At 53.8% G+C, this 20,380-nt stretch overlaps 1 protein-coding gene across 3 annotated transcripts; it reads left to right on the top strand.

Moving 5' to 3' along the window:
- The first annotated feature begins 10,668 nt into the window (after positions 1-10,668).
- LOC122918327 (Fc receptor-like protein 1) lies at positions 10,669-20,096 on the top strand. 3 transcript variants are annotated; one of them, XM_044266646.1, is made up of 10 exons: positions 10,669-10,714; positions 12,673-12,942; positions 14,018-14,305; positions 14,466-14,744; positions 15,120-15,200; positions 16,207-16,234; positions 17,208-17,290; positions 17,498-17,566; positions 18,208-18,239; positions 19,118-20,096. In XM_044266646.1, exons 2-10 carry the CDS (start codon positions 12,720-12,722, stop codon positions 19,187-19,189), a joined length of 1,155 nt encoding a protein of 384 aa, XP_044122581.1. In that variant the 5' UTR covers positions 10,669-10,714; positions 12,673-12,719; the 3' UTR covers positions 19,190-20,096. The 3 variants fall into 3 exon arrangements, with proteins under 3 accessions (XP_044122581.1, XP_044122580.1, XP_044122582.1); XM_044266645.1 differs by having other exon boundaries at positions 15,084-15,200; XM_044266647.1 differs by lacking the exon at positions 18,208-18,239 and having other exon boundaries at positions 15,084-15,200.
- The last annotated feature ends 284 nt before the right edge of the window (positions 20,097-20,380 follow it).

The raw sequence follows: 20,380 nt of genomic DNA, 5'->3' as shown, positions 1-20,380 counted from the left end.
GGCAGGCCAGCCTGTGGCCCTGGCTGCCCGCACTCAGACACTGCTGCGTCCCCCTAGACATGCCCCCCGTCTCCTCCAGGGCCTCTTACCAGGAGGTATGCCAGCCCGCACCCCAGCCAGGCCCGAGCCAGTGGGGCGCTCACCTGGAGCTCTGCATTTGGCGGGGTACATCCTGGGTAGGTCGGGGATTGTGAGCTGGTTTACGCCTTCTCCCACAAGAGACCCTCCAGACACCCTTGCGAGGGTCCAGGTCCTTAGGCATCCAACGCTCCTGGGCCCACACCTGTGCAGTCTGCACCCGTTCCTCTGGCCTGGGGCCGATGGGGCCCTTATAGGCCTGTGGGGCTGAGGACTCCCACAAGTTCCCCAGTACACAGAGAGCCCCCACCCTGAAAACGCCCGAGGAACAGCGACATGCTGGCCACAATCAGTGCCCACCTGCACTTGCTCTTTGGCAGGGTCCGGGGCCTCGCCAGCACACAGGGCTCCCAGATCTGTCGTGGTAGAAGACGCTGTGGGCAGCCCCTCACTCTGTCATCGGTGGAATACTGTCCCCTGGTAGGCAGGTAGGGCTTGCAAGCCGCATGGGCCTTGTGACCCTGCCTGTCCCGCCCCTCGCCACAGCACATGTCGTCCCGCAGTCTGGGACAGCTGGGGCGCCGTCCCCAGTAGAAGGGGGCCAGCCCCTGAAGTCACCAGGAGGCAGCTAGAGTCGCCTCCTCAGCCCCCATTGGCACCTGCTGCCTCACGGCGCCCGGCTCCTCCAAGCGTCCAGGGCTCCCAGAGGTTTCTCCCATGTAGACGGGGTCATGAGGCCCGTTCTCAGAATGGACATGACACCTTCCCATCAAGGCCACTGACAGAGCGGGGCTCCCTCATGCTCTCTCCCCCTGTCTGCCGGCTTGTCAGGGAAGACCCCAGCGACACGGGGGCAGGCGGGGCCCTCTGAGTGACCGGCTGGCGGGCCCTCACCCCATCTCTGCTGACTGGGAGACAGGGAGACCTGTGTCAAGCCAGGGAGGTGTTTGGAGGGCTTATCAAAAGCACACAGCTTACCCCAACTCACACAGACATAAGCGGTTTTTTCAAAACCAGTCCCATTTCTCCGGAGCTCTCCGACCAGCGCCCGGATGCACTCTCTGCTTCCATGGGCGCCTCTGCTATCTCGTATTTGGTGCTGATCAGGGGTTGGGCCCCCTGGGCTACTCATAATTATATTTTTAGTATGAAGAAATCATATTTTGTTTTGTTTTGAGCCTTTGTTTTTTAACCCAGCATGTCCATTGTGGACATTGCGTGTGTGCGTTTTCGGACATTTTTTTTTATTTTTTGAAGAGCAGTTTTAGGTTCCCAGCAAAATAGAGAGGAAGATACAGAGTTCCCACACTCCTGCTACCCCCACATGTGCGCAGACCCCCCCCATTGTCCACATTCCTCACCGGGGAATGCGTATGTTACAGTCAAACTGCTTTGACGCATCATCACCCCGATTCCGTAGTTTACACTGGAGTTCACTCAAGGGGTCGTTCTATGGGTTTGGGCAAATGTATAAACATGTATCCAGCATCATAATGTTGCGCACAGTAAGTTTATTTCCCTAGAACTCGTCTAAAGTCCTCTGTGCTGGCCTGTTCCTTCCTCTCGTCCCCAAAGTCTTCTACGTTCTGTCACGCTTTCTCCTCTTCCAGAACGTCAGGAATTGGAGTCAGCCATACGTAGCCTTCACGGACGGGCTCCTTTCGCTCAGTGGCACGCGTTTACGTTTCCTCCGTGTCTTTTCATGGCTTGAAGGCTCGTCTCTTTTCAGCACCAAGCGGTATCCCATTGCCTGGATGGGCCACAGTCTATTTGCCCACCAACCTCCGGAAGAACATCTCGGTTGCTTCCCAGTTTTGAAAACCATGAGTGAACGTGCTGTGAATATCCACGGGCAGAATTTTGTGTGGACGTGTTCGCAACTCCTTTGGGTAAAAACTAAGGGACGTTTTTAAGCAACACCATCCTGCCCTCCTGGCCATAGTTAGCTGGTACCGCGAGCAGGTATCCGTCCCAAGCCGGGTGGGCCAGCCCTTCCCAGGAGACGGGAGCTGCGGCTGAGAGTAGCCGGACCTGCAGCAAGTCAGCCCGGGAGCTGCGGGTGGCCGTTTTCCACACACCAGGAGGACCAGAGGATGAGAAGCAGCCCTTCCACAGAGACACCGGATGTCGGAAACACAGAGGAACGAGGTGAGAGATGGGGAGAATCCAGACAGCATCTTCGGGTTCTAGTTCTTGTCTCTTTCTCTTTTGTGTCCAACTGAATTCTTAGTGTTCGGTTCTGGAACACACGATTGTATACTTTTAATATACACTTTAGGTATAGATATATGTAAATATACATATACAAATATATATGCAAACTTTTTCTTCCAAATTGTTATTTAAATTCTAGTTAGCTGACATACAGGACAACGCTGGTTTCAGGAGTGGAACCCAGTGATTCATCACCTACATACAGGACCCGATGCTCGTCACTAAGTCCCTCCTTAATGCCCCTCCCCCATCTAGCCCAGCCCCCACCACCTCCCTCCGTCATCCGTCAGTTTGTTCTCTGTCGTTAGGACTCTCTTGTGGTTTTCTATGTGTATTATATACCTAAAATTTGGATTGAATTAGCTCACTGGTCTTGGTACTGATAACCAAAATAACCCTAACCAAATTTCTGGTTTAAAATTAAGAGAGCGACAATCTATTCATCTTGTGTGAGGTTCGATAGGCCCGTTGCTTGGTTCCGAACCAGTTCTCACGGCACGTACAGCATCAGGATATGGATCCGAAAAGGCGGGGGCCAGGACCTACAAGAGGGTCCCCACTACGACGTGTCGTTGGCCGCACATCCCTGAATTCTCGTCCTTAGCCCAGCTCGAGGTCACGGCCTCTCTTAAATGATCAGAAGCTGATGGCCCTCCGGCCACGTCCTGTCCAGGCTGTGCTCTCAGCCTCTTTCCAGGGACGTCTGAAGCTGATCTGCTCCTGACTGACTGGGCGTACCCAAGCCACACCGACGTCCCGGGTGCGTGGGTGGACAGCCAGTGCGCACAAGGCACTGTGACAGCCTGGAAAGCGGCTCGGTCTTGCTAACTCCGGGAAGACAGAGGCAAACATCGGTCTCTGGGTGACCCTTCTGTTGGACTCCCTCGCTGTGAGAAACTCCACAGGAATTGTGACCAGATGCCCTTCATCGGTAGCAGGGACAAGACTTAGCCACAGCGGTTATCCCAGAGACACAGGAGGGGAGCCCTGTCACGTCAGAGAAGCAGGAGGGGAGACACTGGGGGTGATCCTTGGTTATCTGAGGAGAGAGGAAACGCCTGAAAGCACGAGTGTAGAGGAAGGGCTTCCGGGGAAGTCAGAAAAAGCGTTGGTCCGTGTTTTCTTAGGACAGGAGGGTGGATGTCTGCTGAGGGCCAGCTAATCTGTTAACAACTTTTAGTAGACATTTCTCCTCCCAAAAGTGTCCTGGTTTGGATGATAAAATCTGTGTACATTTCAGCACTGAGGGATGGTTCATACTCGAGAACTGTCTTTGGCAAGACGGAGATGTATGGAAAGTGGGATGTTGTGGTCCACAGCACAACCCGCTCTTCCCCAGAAGAGCAAACTCCCCGGGTCCCGGCGGTCGGATTCCGACTCACTGCGCTGGGCGTTTCCCCGGCACTTGTTCAGCAGGACCAGCCGGCAGCCTGCTCTGGGGGAAGATGACCTCGACCTTGAGTTTTCTATAGGACGGGCCCACGGTGTGGTCTGAATTCATGGCAACGCTCTGAAAATTGCAAGAATGTCCTCATCTCTGATCTGCTCCTGATGCGCGACCCCAGACCCAGCACGTTCTGTGGAGAAGCTGCCATTTCTGCTCTTCCCCGACCTCAGACTTTCCCTCTCAGTGTTTTTCTTCTACTCTGACATGGGGCATCACATCTTGTGGGAGCTTGACACAGGCAATGGCCCGGGCCGGTGTGGCCTGCCTTCTGGCTGAGGGCTGAGTGAGAAAGCCTCTTCCTGCTGGGCGCCAGGGCTGCGCCGCTCTGTCCGGCAGACACGTAAGAGGGGCCGCACACAGAACGTAGAATTTGTTATTCGCCATACTGGAAAAGAGCAAAAAAAAAAGGAAACAGGTGGAATTAATACTTTAATTTTAACATTTTTAAACTTATTACATATAAAGTATTATCATTTAACATATAATTGATGTAAAATTATTAATGAGACACTTCAAGTTCTTTTGGTTTTTTTTTTTTTTCTCAAGTTTTTAAAACGTAGCGTGTGAACTGTGCTCACAGGGCCTCTCAGCTTGGACAAGCTCGGCTTCAAGTGCTCAGGGGCCACGTGTGGTCAGGGGCTGCTGTCTCGGCCAGCGGACACAATCAAGGGTAAGCTGAGGTCAGGGGGTCACACCAGCCGTAGCTCTCACCTACCGTTTCTCACCTACCATAGTTCTCACCTAAAGCTTTGAGAATTGCCCAACATCTTTGAGTTGCAGATTCCTAATTTGTAAAATGAGTAAACTTTCTACCTCAAAATGAGCAGACTCGGTATGTCCCCGGATTTTTCATCTTCTGCGGGGTTAGTTGTGTCTTCCCTTACCGTCCCACGTGCCAGCCAGGGCGGAGGTTGCACAGCTGTGCTGCTGTACTGAAATGCTTTGGTTTTTTTTTTTTTTAATTTATTTTTTATTTATTTTCAGCATAACAGTATTCATTGTTTTTTGCACCACACCCAGTGCTCCATGCAATCCTTGCCGTCTCCAATACCCACCACCTGGTACCCCAACCTCCCACCCCCCCGCCCCTTCAAACCCCTCAGATTGTTTTTCAGAGTCCATAGTCTCTCATGGTTCAGCTCCCCTTCCAATTTCCCTCAACTCCCTTCTCCTCTCTAACTCCCCCTGTCCTCCATGCTATTTGTTATGCTCCACAAATAAGTGAAACCATATTTCTTTCTGCTTGACTCATTTCACGCAGCATCATCTCTTCCAGTCCCGTCCATGTTGCTACAAAAGTTGGGTATTCATCAGAAATGCTTTGTTTTAAAACAATTTTTAAATATTACTCTCCAGCATGTAGAATTTAGTAGGTTTTACATAAAATCCCAAAATTCTGGCTTCAGGGAAAGATCAGATGGTCAAACAGCGTGTCCTTCGAACCTCAGGGCAATGGCCCAACGCTGCCTCTGATGGGAGGTGCCTTCTCCAGCCCCTGGCCCCACTGGCCCCTCCCCCTCCCTGAAGAGCCCGCCTTCTTAGTGCAGCGCACAGACCTGCTGTGGCTTCTCCTCCTCCCTCCGTCTCGTTGGCCTCCTGCTGTCGGTACTTCACGTTTTGTTCCAACAATCAAGCTCCAACTACCCCCGCAGAACACCTCGCTGTTTCATGACTTCAAGCCACACGCCCTCTTGGCTCTGCACAAGGCGTCCTTCCCCGCCTGCACGGCCGGCGGAGATCCCCGTCATCCCCAGAAAGCACACCCTCTGCAGACCCTCCCCTTTCCCGACACCCGCTCTTGCCCCTCGACCAGGACTGGCTCAGTCATCACGATTTTCGCACTGCCCAGTGTTCGGTTTGCTCATAGATCTTTCTCGCCTGCCGCACTGTGAATTCTCAGCACTTAGGGAACATGCACTTCTCACCTCCAGATCCTCAGACTGTAACACGGTGCGGGGCAGACGATGCGGGGCAGACGCTGCCATCTTCCGGGGACAGGTAACAGCCCTCTCTTTCTCGCCCCAGCACAGGACGAGGGGAAGGTAATGGGTGGTCATGCAGAAGGAGGCAAACTTCAGATTTCGTACCAGTAAAAATTAGTTTGGAGGAAGTGACTTAGCTGTGTGGCCTCCGTGGGTTCTCATAAGTCAGCATTACACAAGGCAGGTCTGTGGCTCCTCCTGCAGCTGGCCCAGCGCTGGCCCTGTGCACCCCCCCCCCGCCATCTCTTCTGGTGCCTTCTCTTGGAACTCCACACCCGCACTTGGGCGTCACTACCGAATGGCGTCTTGCCGTGTCCCCTGTTTTTGCTCACACGCTTTGCTTTTGCACGTTATCTGGTTCTTAATCCTAGATCCTCAAAGAGGTGCTGGAACCTGAGATGGTTTATTCTTTCTGAGCACGGTCTGAATCACACCCAGGCTCCCCATGCCAAGCACCAGGAGCCCCAGTGCGCTCCGGGGGTGATGGAGTAGAAGACACCCACCTGATGTGGGGGAGGGGAGGACCACCGTCACACATACCAGGTGAGCATGGCAAACTGTCCCCAACGCCCAGGAGCTAATTTGCATAAGCTTATTTCCTGTATTTCACTTACAAACTTCCCCCCGGGCCATAAGTTCCTGTGATTCTGTTTTTCTTCTGTTTCTGCTTCACTGAGGGCTACGCCGGGAAAGTCTAAATATGGGCGGGAGCCAGTACCTTACAAACAGCTTGACCCTGAGCCCATCACAGTCCGTCAGGTCCTGCCCGTAACCCCAGTGAGAGCCATCAGGCCCCTGCTTGGCCGCTCGTGCCCAGAGAGACAGCGTGCAGCTGTGGAGAAGCCGGAGCACGTGTGGAGCGGGCGCGGTGGGGGGACGGACCTCCCCACAGGGAAAGCACCCACTGCCCTCTGCAGGACTGCAGTCCGGGGAGCACTCATCCACGTCAGAAACTGCCTTCGGGAACCGACCTTGGAGACAGCCCTGAGCTCGTGAGGAGGCCCTGATGTGCTAACGTGCACTCTCGTGGAGCTGTGGACATACAACAAAGCCACAAGAAGGAGCGTCCTTAGCTGTCTCAGGCCGCTGCGCAGAGCAGACAGAGGGGCGCTGGGAGGGCGCTCACTCTCTAGATCCCATCCCGCTTCCTCAACCCTCTGTCAAACTGGATTCCTCCTTCGCGGAGAAAGCCTCTCCAGGGACAGTCCCCTGCCCAGTCCTCATGCTGCTGGGGCTTGTGCTGCTGATGTGCGGTGAGTAGGACGTCCAGGCCGGACCTCCCAAGGTCTCCGCCTGCACCCACGGAGGCCGGGACCTCGGCCTCCCACCTGTGGCTCGGAGTCAGGCAGCGGGTGTGAAAGACTGGAAAGCCAGGCGTTTGAAGAAACTATCAATTCACTTTTTATCTCCTAGGACGTGTTGAGTGTCTGCTCTTCCTTCTGATGTGAACTCTGTGTCTGTTCTCAATGTTGTGGGTAGCTGCAGGTGTGGTTCACACAACAAACTGGGCTCTTTGTCCTTTGTCCTCACGGTCATCCTCCTTTCCTTTGTCTTCTGTCCTTGGCCCCTCCTCCCTAGCTAGAGTGGACCGTCACCAACGTCACCAAGGACGCTTGCTTCCAAATCCCTGTTCCTGGCACCCCCACACCTACCCCACCCTATTACCATGCGGCATTTGCAACTTTCCCTCTCAGCCCCATGGATTGGGGTTTTTCACTGCCTGTTCCTGTCCTCCGCGCCCCCCGCCTCTCAGCTCGATGCTGGGGCTGGCCCAGCCCTCCCCTCTCTACACCCTCCGTCAGCTTCTCCGTGGGCTTCACACCAGTGCCCAAGCAGCTACGCGTGACTTCACACGGAGGGCACCATCCTGTTGACTCACATCCCTTTAAATGCGGGGCACACATCTCGGGTGGTCCCTGTAGGGCCGGAGACCCTCCCACACCTTCCACTCGGTGCCTCCCACTCGGGCCCTCAGCCCACTATCTCCCACCTTCTCTGTCTCCTCAAACTCCGTCTTACTCTCGGGTTGTAATCCTGCTGCATGTCACTGAGGAAGTGAAAGCCATCAGAAGACAACGTCCTCACCCTTCTGCGGCCGTGTTTGTGGACCTGCCGACCCCCGCCGTCTGTCCCACAACACCGTCCCTCCTCTCATGCAGGACAGGACCACCCCCCCGTATGCATTGGGTTCCCTAATGCTCTCGCTCTCTCAGAACCTTCCCTGTTCTTCCCATCACCTCATTTCTTCATCCTGGGCTAGTCCGGTGAATACACAATCACGCCACCGTGTCTTTTCCCCTAAGACGATGGGAATGTGCCGTGACTGTGTTCCGCTCCCTTGCACAAAATTTCCAGAGAGCGGCTGGGCTTGCCTCATCGTCTCCCGCCCTTCCTGTTTCAAACTCATTTTTAACTTACATCACATTAACTTTCACTTTTACGATACAGCAGCTCTGATTTTCCAGAAGGATTTGCCGTCCTGTGAGCTCCCGCACCGTCACGACGCAGAGCATTTCCGTCTCCTCAAACCCTCCCTCCCGGCCTCCATCCTTTCAAGCCCTGGCGGCTGTTGGTTGGTTCTCGGTGCTAACAGGTCCTTCTCACCCTTGGCCATGGCTGTCCACCTTTCGTCCCCACCCCTGCCCCTGCTGGGACCACCAACCCCTTCCCTGTCACCCCAGCCAGGACTCTGTTTTCAGCTTCCTTTAACTTGGACTCTCCCAAGTGGTCCTTCAGCCCGTCTTCTGGAAGCACTTCTTCCCTCAGCTTCTGGAACACTACAGGCTTCTGGGTTTCTTTCTAACTCAACACCTGTTGCTTCCTGACCACCAGACGTTGGAGTTGTCCAAGGCTGGGGCCAGACCTCACGCTCCACCCATGTGCACGTCCCCGCCCGGTTCAGACGCTTCCTGCGCCGCTTTGACCTTCAGCTCAAGCTTATGTCCCCAGCTCTGGCCTCTCCTCTGAGCGCCGTGCATGCGCTCCGCAGCCACTCAGCTGTTACACTCCACGCAGCCAAACGCATGTCCTGATCTCCCGTGGGTTCCCCCAACTCACCCAGGTGACCGTGCCATGCCCATAAATGTCACCTCCACTCTTCCAGCGGCTGTGACCAAGAATCTAGGACTCACACTCATTCCTCTCTCTCCTCTACACTTGACCTCCAATCTATAAGTAAGTCTTGATTCTACTTTCAAATTTATACTGGACTCTGGCCCTTCACGGTGGCCCTGCCTCGCCCGAGCTCTTCCAGTCTAAATCTTCCAGACTAAATGGCCACTAGTGTCCTCCCTGTTTCTCCTGCATGACGGTGGTCTGGCCTTCTCCCAGGATAAGAGTGATTTTACAAACATAAGTGGAGTCAGAACTGTCCCCAGCTCCCCATCGTACCTGGAATGAAATCCAGACCTGGTGCCAAGTCCAGGGAGCCCTCTGCGACTGACTGACCATCTCTACTACACCAGTGCCCACCACTGCCCCTCTGTCAGCTCCAAGGGCACCACCTTCTCTTTCCCACCCCACCACAAGCTCATTCCTTCTCACGTCCTTTGCATTGGCTAGTTCTGTGTTGGGGGTGCTCATCCCCAAACACCCCGAAGGCAGCTGTCTACTTTCATTCTGTTTTCTACTCAGTTGACAGCCGTCCAAAGAGTCCAGACCGTCCTAAGACCCTCAGACTTGTGTCTCGGCCTCATCCCTCCTGTAACACTGATCACTCTCTTAAGTCAGGCTCTTTGGTGACTTTTCAATGGGCTCTCTCTCCCGAAATTCCTGGACAGCAAAGCCTGCTGTTTGCACTCGCTCCTGCAACGCCAGCCCGCACACGGGCCCTGGCACGCCTCCGTAAGTGCTTGAAACCATTTGTAGAACGGACGGATAAAAAATGTGATTTTCACGCTAGCCCCATCGATTCCATTCTCCTACCTGAGGCACACATTAGTCACACCAGCTCTTCAGCTCCAACGGCAGGCTACACAAGTCAGACTAAACATGGGCTCAAATAGGTACTAATAATGAGTAACGTTTGCCGGATGGTAAATAAATCCCAAGCACTATTCTAAGCATTTTATGGACATGAACTTATTTAATCCCTGCAGAAACTCTGAGGGAGTTTATGATTACCCGCATTTCACAGAAAAGGAAAGCGAAGCACAGAGAGGTGAAGCATTGTTCCTGGGGTAGCACAGCTTGTAAGGGGAAGAGGCAGGCTTCAGGGCTCTGTCTTCCAGCTGCAGAGCCTGCATCTCCCCAGAATGTTCTGTTCTTGAGCGTGATGTTGCCATACTACCTACAGTCAGACCCTTGAGGTATGGGAGAATCTTGGGAGAAATCCGGATTCTTTCTGTGGATCTCCTCCACCGGGATGTTGGTGAATAAAGGGCGTCGAGAGCAGGAGCCTGGCTGCTGTGACTGCAGTGGGCCAGCCCAGACTGGGGTCACCTGGATATTTGAGAGGAGGGATGAGAGTCCAGGGCTTGAAGGGGCCACGGAACGAAGGCACCACCCTCACCACGGATAGGAGCAGTGATCGGGAAGGAGCTCCTGATCACAAAAGGAACTGTGTGGTGTTGGGGATGTAGGCGAGGGAACGGAGGTCAAGAAGGATGGGGGGAGGAGAATAGCGGGCAGGAGAGAGGGAAGGGGGGGCGTGGAGGGGGAGGGAGTGTGGAGGGAGAAGGGGAGGAGGAGGGAGGGGGATGGAGAGGGGGAGGGGGAGGGGGACGGCTGCAGGAGAGCACGTGGAGAACCCCACTGGGGATGGTCAACCAGGCTGCAGGGGCTGCCTGTTGGGAATTCGCACCTGCACTGACCTCTCCTGACTTCTCTCCTAGCTGCCCCCTGCGAACCAGCCAGTGAAGGTGAGTCAGACCTCCTTTTCCTCTTCGTGGCCCAATCCGTGTGGCAGGCCCATGGGTGCTGGCTGCCCTCCGGTGACAGCCGCTGAGGTCTTCCGTGGCAGCGGCTCCCAGGGGACCAGGCTGCTTGTGTTCAGGTCAGTCCCTGCACCTGACACGGGGCCGCTCAGCTAGGGGAGCAGGTCTTCTTGAAACCATAGCCCTTTCTGCGGGGAGTGGCAGCTCGGGAAGGGAGAGGCTGTTCCACTGGAGGTGGCGGAGTGTGGGCGACGGACGTTACAAGACTCGTCGTCCTCCCAGACTCGGGGGTGGCAAGGCCCTCGTGTCTCCCCATGAGGCGCTCCCCCAGGAGCGATGGAGGAGACGCTGCCATCACACATCCATGGAGAATGTGACAGTCGGTCCCCGGACCACAGGAAAGCCAAGTAGCTCTCTGTCCCCCTCCCATTTCCAGCCCTGCTCTGTGGCCACAGCTGTGGCCCATGCGGCTTCTCTCTCAGTCTGGTTGGCACAAACCCATCACTCCGATGCCCATTCGAGGTCTTGCTTCCACCAGATGAAGAGTGGAGGAAGATTTCTCCCAGAAGGACTCTTCCGCTGAGGCACATTTCAACCCAGGATACATCAGAACCACTGCCTTACGCACAAAATACTACCTGCAGGGCTCGAAGAAGCTTCCTGCTCCCCCCAAGAACACAGGCCATGCACACAACCGGGGAGCACGGCTTTGCACAAATACTGAGGACCAGCCCAGGCTTCTGGGATGCTCTCCCAAAGTTCGTCCAAGTGGAACTCAGGCTGTGGGTTAATACTGACACATTCTGTGCCTGAGCCTGCTTCTACCCCTTGAGCGCCCAGTCTGAGCCCAAGCACGATCCAAATCCACATCCAGCAGAAACAAAGCTTCCACTACCAGGGACTTGCCAGGTCTGCCTGGGAGTCTGAGAACTCTCTGAAACAAGCTCGGAGCTACAAGACCGAGCTCCAGGCCTTGCAAACTACCCTGTCCGGTGTCCCCTTCACGCCACCAGCCCCATTCAGAAGAGCAGGGAATGGGGGCCTGGAGCCTTTTTTATTCCTTTCTCTGTCCTCAGTCCTCAGGGGATTGCAGGATTCCCAGGAGAAAAGACCACCCCTGCCAGGAATTCCAGGCCCCGGAGCAAACCTTCTGGTACTAACACTGGACTAGAGTTTACAAAGTCCCAGGGTAAAGCATCCCAGGAGCAAGGGCTTGAGGCTGACAGGTGTGGCAGCAGCAGCCCCCTCTCGGGATCCAGAACACGCGGCATTTTTATCGGAGCAGAGGCTCTGACGCTGGGTAAACATATACTTCGAGAGCTGCTGTCCTCCAGGATCTGCTGTCTTGTTGGGGGCTGCCGCCAGGCAGATGGAGAGGAGGGGAGGCAGGACCCAGCTTTGCCCATCTGTAGTGCATCCATAGAAGAGCCCCCCTGGCCGAAAAGGGAGACATCCCTGGGGCTCAGGGTATGGAATGAAACCGCCCCTGACAGCCGTGGTCCGCACGAGGTTTGCACAGAGTCGCAGAGCAGGGGAGCTGCGAGCGTGCGGGTGGCATTTCCAGGCAAGCGTATGCCTGTTCCTTCCACTGGGAGCAGCAGTAACGGGCAGGAGAGGTTCAGTAAAGAAGGCATTAAATTCCTCTAATCTTTCCCCGACTGGCCGATCGTCCCACGTCACATTCTGTCCTTGAAAGACAGCGTGTGGCTCTGGGATGCCGGGGGAGTGAGCGGAAGAAGATAACCAACATGGTTTATGACAGGAATGAATGAAACACTCTCGCTTTTCCTGAAACGTCAGGCTTCACCCTTTCTGGTAACAGTGGTCGGCGCCCGGCCCTGTGTCCTTTTAGAAAAGGTGTTTTTAGTTTGTGGACAGAGATGTCCAAGAGTGGGAACCAAGCGGGAGGTAGAGGTTGCCTTGTGGGGGGCGGAGACATGGCACAGGGTCAGGCCGTGCTGGAGTGGGGGGCGGTCTCTGCACCCAGTTCGCCTTGTTCCAAACACTGAGAGCTCTGTGTGCCTCTGACGGGAACTCTGGAACCCATTTGGGATTTCTCTTTCGTCCCTCTCTCTAGCGTTGCTTCTGACAGCCAGGCCCTCTCGGCCCAAAGAGGGGGGCTCGATGACCCTGACCTGTGAGATGCAGCCCACTTCTCAGAAGCTGGATGCCCCAGTCCAGTTCTGCTTCTTCAGAGAGAGTCAGGCCCTGGGGCAGGGCTGCAGCCACTCCCCAGAGCTCCAGCTCCCCACCGTGTGGAGGAAAGACTCGGGCTCCTACTGGTGCAAAGCAAAGACCTTGGCGATCAGAGTCACTTGGAGCCCCAGGATCCAGATACAGGTGCAAGGTGAGCCCGGGGCCTGCACGGGGAACTTACACAGGGTCGGGGGCCCGAGGCTGCTCTCCCCTGGGGGGTAGGAGCTGGTGGAGACAAGGTGGAGCTTCTCTCCTTCTCAGAGTCTTGAAGGATCTGCTCCTGATCTGCTCCTGTTCTCCCTAATCCCGCCCAGGTGCCCAGGAGAGTACTTAGGAGCCCCTCACGGCATCCTCCCTGTGCTGGAGGGTGGGAGCAAATCACTGCAAAATCCCGACCCCTGGCGACATCCTCCCCAGGGGGGACACGTGTGGCCGTGGTGGGGAGTCACGGGAGCTACAGAGAAGGGAGAACTCAGACCCACACGGTCAGGGCCCCCTTTGGGCCCGAGGCTATGGGAGGCGAAGCTGGGGCTTGGTTTTGAAAGAAAGGAGGAGAAGGGGGCGTTTGGTGACTGACCCGTGTCACTCCATGTTCCGGGGGGCGCTAACGTCCTCCCCATTCTCAGACAACAATGCATCCACGGTGCCAGGAAGAGGATGCGGAACGCCTCTGGAAGGTCGGCTTCCCCACCCTTGTTCAAAACTCAACACTGGTGAGGCCGGACAGGAGCAAAGAGCCACCGGGCAGCCGGCCCGGCTCCAGGCCCCACGTGCGCTAGGTCATGGGACCGTCCCAACGGCAGGAGATAGCTAGTATCCCGCCCCTGCCTTGTACAGACGGGAGACTGAGTCTGACAAGTGAAGCGGTTGCATCAAGCACCCACAGTAAGATGTGGGGCCAGCCTTTGAGGCCAGACAGCTCGATCGGCCGTCTGTCCTGTGGCCGCCATCGTCCTGCGCCCTGCAGAGCGTGGACTGGAGAGGCCCAGGCCCTGGGAGCACCACTGCCCCGGGAAGGGAGGGGAGCTGCAGCCACCATGTAACAGTATGGCCTTCTCACCCCCCGCACTGTCCAGCTGACCGAGGCCACCCCCAGCCAGCAGCAAACACCACCCCCCACCCCAGAATACCACCCACCACCACGGAACAACATCGGTTATTGACTTGACCCAAGGCCTGTGCTTTCGGGACTGTCACATCCCCGGTGTCTCCTTGTGTTTGTGTAGGAGTCCCCGTCTGGAACGTGAGCTTGGAGACACAGCCTCCAGGGGGACAAGTGCAGAAGGGAAAGAAGCTGGTTCTCATCTGCTTGGCCACCCAGGGCACAGGCAACATCACCTTCTCCTGGTACAAAGGGGCCCTGGGTTTGATTCTGGAAACAAAGACCCAGCGCTCACTCACCGCCAAGTTTGAGATCCCGGCGGTGACCGACAGTGACACAGAGAACTACTTCTGCACGGCCGACAACGGCTACCACCCCAGCATCAGCGAGATGGTCAGCGTCACGGTCAGAAGTAAGTTCCGGAGCTTCTGTCCCGCCAGCACCCCCACTCGCTGGGCTCCACGTTCCCCGGGGCTCCGTGCGGATGACCAACGGGGCTGAGCCTCTGTGGGCAGGGATTACGAGTCTGTCACAGTGTGGAGACCCCCTCCAACAGCCCCTGTCTCCCTCAGGTCCAGTGTCCCATCCCGTCCTCACCCTCAGGGCACCCGAGGCCCAGACCTTCCCTGGGGACGTGGTGGAGCTTCGCTGTGAGGCCCAGAGTGGCTCTCCCCCGATCCGGTACCGGTTTTACCACGAGGACGTCATCCTGGGGAGCAGCTGGGCCCCCTCTGGGGGAGGAGCCTCCTTCAACCTCTCTCTGACCGCAGAACGTTCTGGAAACTACTCCTGTGAGGCCGACAACGGCCTGGGGGCCCAACGCAGTGAGGCGGTGACGCTCAGCGTCACAGGTACGGCTCAGGCCATTGAACTGTCTTGGCCAATGTCCCTCTCTGGTATCCCGGAGAGTTGTATGGACCCCGCAGCATTTCTGGTGCTGTGTTCCCTACAACGGAGCGTCTGAGGGTGGTGCTGCCCCGGGAGGTGTGTCTGAGGGGCACAGAGGCCGTGAAGGCTGTGCCTCCCTCCTGCCAGGAGGGTGATGAGCTGCAAATCACATAAGTCAGTCCCGCTACCCCTACCCCTCGCCCGGAAAGAGCGGACCTTGGCTTCAGCCCACACCCGAGACGTCTGCTCTCCAAAGGCCAGCCCTGCTGCAGGCTGGCTCATGGGCAGACCTCTCCCCTCAGTGCCTGTGGAGGACAGAAAGGAACTTCTCGCCTCAGGAGTCCTGGAGGGGCTGCTTGGCACCCTTGGTCCCACTGTCATGGCCTTATCGCTCTGCTGTTGGCTCAAGAAAAGAATGGGTTAGTATTTATCGATTCTGGTATTTCGTTACTGTGAACTTTGTTTTCACAGAAATAGGCAGGACTGGGGACAGACAGGAGCACGGTGGGGGAGGGATGTGTGCTGCCAGCCCCCAGATCTGCTCCCAACCCCCAGCCCGGGGGCGGTGCCCGTGTCTGTGGCCGAGTCCCCCAACCCCCGTGTGTGACCAGTCGGGGCTCAACTGATGTCCGGTGCTTCTGGGATCTAATTTTCACCCAAAATTCTGACTCTGTTAAAAACAACAGGTCAGCTACTAGAAGAGAAACACAGTTAGCAACTCCAGCTCTGCCGACCCCCCCCCCCCAAGTTAAACTCAGTGCCTCTGACCTCATCCCCGCCCCGAGCACCGTCACGAGCTCTTCTCACTTTCTGGAGCTCACCTATGCACCCGCTCGTCTGCTCACGGCGGGATCTCGGCTGCTCCTCAGCCTGACTGTCTTTTTCCCCCAGAGGCTTCAGCCAGCCACACGCCTACAATTCTCTCCTTTTATTCTTTCCTCAGAGCCCTAAGTTGTTCAGCTTCGCCCCCGCTCGCAGCTGGTAATGGCATATTTATTCAGGTGTTTAATCCCGGACTCCTGTTCTCCCCTGAGCAAGATGGAGACCATGCGAGAGTCTCACTGAAACTCTAAACTTGTCCTGCCGCTTGGGGCCCCTCACCTCACCTGTAACGTGGCTGTGCCTGTGGTGCTTCTGAGGGTTCTTGTCATGACAAGAGTAGGTGGTGTGTTGTTGTCGTCAAAACCCAAAGCAGAAAAGACAATAGGTGTTCGGGTTCAGAGGCTCAGGCTCAGGTCCTTGCCGTGGGATGAACACCTGGAAGCCGACTGCTCCGCACTGAGTGTCTTCACCTGCGAGTGAAGGATCCGAGTAGACGACAGCCAGGACGCCCTCCGGCACGCGGTGACAGGCCTGGGGAGCAGCCCCCGCACAAGGGCCATCTGATTCCCTTTTGACGTGTTTGCCCATCTGCTTGACTTCTAGGAAGACGAGAGGCTGAAGACCCGGGCAGGTGAGGCTCTGCTCCCTCTGTGTGTGCCGATGATGCAGGAAAGCCCATGTTCCCCGCTCCGACTTGTCCACTCTCATGTGCTTGTTGTGTATTTTATTATCTGGAGTTCTCCCACTGCTAACAGGGTCTGTTTGCTGCTCCTCCTCATTTGTACATGGACTAATTAATCCAAATCCTTTTTCTGTCATTCTTCCTGACTCATCTCCCTCACTAAACGGACTCATTTCACACATTCACCAGCGAATTGATTTATCCAATCGATTAACCAATACCTGAGCATCTGTGAGTCATTCTGATGACAGGATCCCAAGGAAAACAGGATCCCGAGATCCTGAAAGTATCTCAAAGGCATTAAGATACAAGCACATTTCCGTCATTCAGGCCAGAGAGTGATAACCATCCTGAAAACTTACTGGCAAAGTTCTTTAGTTTAGAGGAGGAAAGTATTTTTAAAACATCAAAGTTTTGTTGACATATTTTTGTACCATGTTGTTTATGCTAACAAAAATCAGATTATTTTCCCAAATCAGAGTAGCGGTCTTCCAGGGGTACAGAGCCCTGTACATGCAAGTTCACTTTCTTCTCTCCCTTCCTCAAGCTGCTTGTTCTGCCTAACAACCTGTTCTCCACTGGGGAGGGAATCAATATTCTCACTTGGTATTCACTGAGCGCTTGTGATGGGAGGGACCCTATTTTAGGTCTGGGCGACACCGCACTGAACCCATTACGTAAGGACCTGCGCTCATGGGCTGTGCACTCCATGGCTGCTCTGCCATGCCTTGCTCAGCCCAGGTACAGAGTTTTTAACACACAGTGGAGCTCACTGCGGATCTTCCCAGAAGTCAGTATTCTGCTGAGGACCCTTGCTAACAGGCTTCTCTCCTTCAATGTCTCGCTCACAACCCTGGACAGTAATGTCTGGGGTATCTGGGATGCTTTCCCACAGAGTTATCTTGTGTTTCTGTGTCTGCAGGATCCCTCCCAGCCCCGTGCCACAGGTGCCCAACTACATCAACTCAGCTGTCCCACTGCAGGAACAGTTTGTATACGAGAATGGTGAGGTTTCCCAAAGGTTCTGGCCCAAGCAGCTAGAGGGGGCCAGGGAAGGGGTGGAGTCTGCTATCCCACCAGTGCCTGCTGTGCCCCAGCCACCCCCAACAACAGATGGCACATCCGTCTTCATGGTGACAGGTGGTAGGCATGGAATGAGGTAAGTGGTAGGAAGAAAGGACTGTGTCACTATGCCTCCTTTCTTCTCTTCAGTGAATGTCGTAAGTGGAGATGAGGTCTACTCTTTGGTGTACCATAGACAGCAAGAGCGGCAAGCAGCAGGTGAGATGTAAGGGAGTGAGTGTGTCTCTGACTTTTGTCTTTTCTGGGACCAAGTAGATAATCGGTGCCTGCGAATGGAAGTGGAAGGCTGCACCTCTAGAAGCTTATGAATATAGTTTTTCTTTTATTCGTGAACTTCAAAAAAATGTGACAATTTGGAGTCCATGTTTTCATTTTAAATGGAAGTGTTCTTCAGCACTGCAGCTCTGCCTTGCAGTTGGCTGTGGGCTTTACTCTACCTTCCTGAGCACTGGCCTTGGGTCTGGGAGCCACCCCCAGGAGAGTCTAGTTCTGGTGCACAGCACAGCCTGGTCAGAGGACCATCGGGGTGGTGGTGTCTGCCTGCCCTCCTTGTGTGGCCCTACTTGTTGCTGTTGTCTCATCCATACCTCGAGGGTCCAGAAATGTGAAAAGTGTAAATGCCCGGAGGGACTTCTTACACGTCCACCTCTAGGCTGCCCATTGTCCTCCGTACAGCAAGGAAATCATGTTTGTAAGAGATAAAAAGCAAGAATGAAATTGCTGACAGAAATCAATACATGGGAAGTAGATAGGAGGAGAAGAAGCCTTTATTAGCACGACTTTAGGGAAGGACTTCAAGTAGAAGTAAAATCTTACAGCACACATCTTATGTTCCACAGTAGACCCCCAAAGGACACATACCTCAGACCAGGTAAGTTAGAAGACTTACAGAATTTCTTTCCTGCTCTTCTTCCTTTCTTCTTGTGACTGGTTCTCAAACTCTTACAACTATGGCCACTTAGGAAAAACCAAAGGTTCTCAGGGTCTATCTCCTCCCTTATCTCCCCACACAGTGGGAAAAACATTTGGTCATAACAATAAAGCCTCACCATGCAAGTGAATGTGAGAGCCTTGCACAGATGTTTGTTTCCTTTAGCAATGACACATGGATGATCTGTAGGTACAGTGTAGCTACGGCAAGTCTAAAAATTCTTACCTTTAACATCTTTATCCTGAAATATTGTTGAGCCACACACACATACCACTTTGTGCTGTGAGGTTAACCACATAATCTGTGGAAAACTAAATTAACATTGAACAAAGCTAAACTAATAGTGATTTGTGTCAACTCAGTAAATTGTAAACCTTGAACAATCCAGGCAATCACTGGTAATACAAAGATACTTTCAGAAAATTACAGGAATTCCAGCTCTACATGGGTGCAAGGATAGTACGTGCTTTGTACATTTGTCTAGTATGGAGGCGGGGAGAAGCCAGAGGTCTCAGGACAGAATTTGTGTTTAGTTTAATGTAGTTTATGAGTACAAAACTCTGACATCCTTAAGAAAAAATGATAGCCTGTGGAAATGCCTAATGGTGGCCCATTAGAATGGGAGTTTGCATGTTTGGGTGAACTTACGGCTCATCAGAAACACCTCTGCAGCCCATTCGTGGGACACAGACCTTTGAAAATGCTCACCTGTGGTCAGTCTTCCAAGAGGCTCTACTTTCTGGGCTGTGTGGCGTGGCTGGGGAAGAGAACCACGTGTCTTCCCTGCTCTGGTCCTATCCATGTGCCTTTGCTTTTAGAATGCCTCAGCCATCTATTTTAAGCTGAAGAAGGCAAGCCCTGCAGATGTGGACTATGAAGACGCCATGTAAAGTCCTGGAAGATTCTGCTCTTTGGAAACCATCCATGAGCCCAAGCCTTAGGACTGATATGTTCTTCAGAGATCTTGGGGTAGTCAGTTTTCCAGGACTTCTCATCTAGGTGCTTCCCCCCATCCCCCAGAGACTATTCCTGCATCAGGCTAAAAGCCCTGAAGAAACCATCCAAAAGACCCAACATGAATGCAGGGGTGGGGCCTCATTCCTACTGGTTCTTTTAGGCACAGGTCAAATTGTGCTCTAACTTCATTCTATAAGAGGAAACAGGGTGGGTGACCTTGGGGTGGAGGGACAGTGAAGCTCACTCGGAGTGCGTGGACATGGGGTTAACGATTCTGCAGGCAGCTGTGCAGAGGTGAGCACCCATCCTCTGTCCAAGTGCAGATGCCCTCTGTGCTGGACTCCAGAACAACCCTGACACATACGTGATTCTTCCTGTTTCTGCATGAAATATGTGACTCGGTGCACTTGAAGTCACTATATCATTATTCACAGTAACTATGGGTACATTCAACTTCAGTGACACGTTTCGTATGCACAGACTCATCTAGATGCCCCCATATTTATCATGACATACAATCTTTGTGTCACCACACCCAAAGTTCTGTATTTGCTGCACCTCTAGAAGTTTATGAATATAGTTTTTCTTCTTTTATTTGCGAACTTCAAAAAAATGTGACAATTTGGAGTCCATGTTTTCATTTTAAAACAGTTAATTATACACCAACTCTTACAAATTAAGACGTATATAATTTAGACGTATATAATATAAAATGTTGGAGCCTTCCCTATATCTACCACCACAAGTGGTACCCCTGTGTTTAATAACTGAGCATTGATGGGGTGCCTGAGTGGCTCAGTTGTTAAGCGTTTGCCTTTAACTTGGGTTGTGATCCCAGGGGCCTGGGATTGAGACCTGCCTGGGTCTCCCTGCTTGGCGGAAAGCCTGCTTCTCCCTCTCTCACTCCCCCTGCTTGTGTTCCTTCTCTCACTGTGTCTTTCTCTGTCAAATAAATAAAAAAAATTAACAAATAAACAAAAACCAGCATTGTTAATTAAATACTATCATAATATATTTTAATCTTTTCTTTTTTTTACCATTATTAAGGAGTCTTTTATTTTGAATAAAACTGTAGTAAAAACCATAAGTAAGCCCTCAGAATCCTTTTCAATCACTGATGCACG

This window comes from Neovison vison, chromosome 10 (assembly GCF_020171115.1).
Source record: "Neovison vison isolate M4711 chromosome 10, ASM_NN_V1, whole genome shotgun sequence".
Classification (NCBI taxonomy): domain Eukaryota; kingdom Metazoa; phylum Chordata; class Mammalia; order Carnivora; family Mustelidae; genus Neogale; species Neogale vison.
Note: the sequence above shows the minus strand (reverse complement) of the source record. Positions and strands in the feature narration are given on the sequence as shown.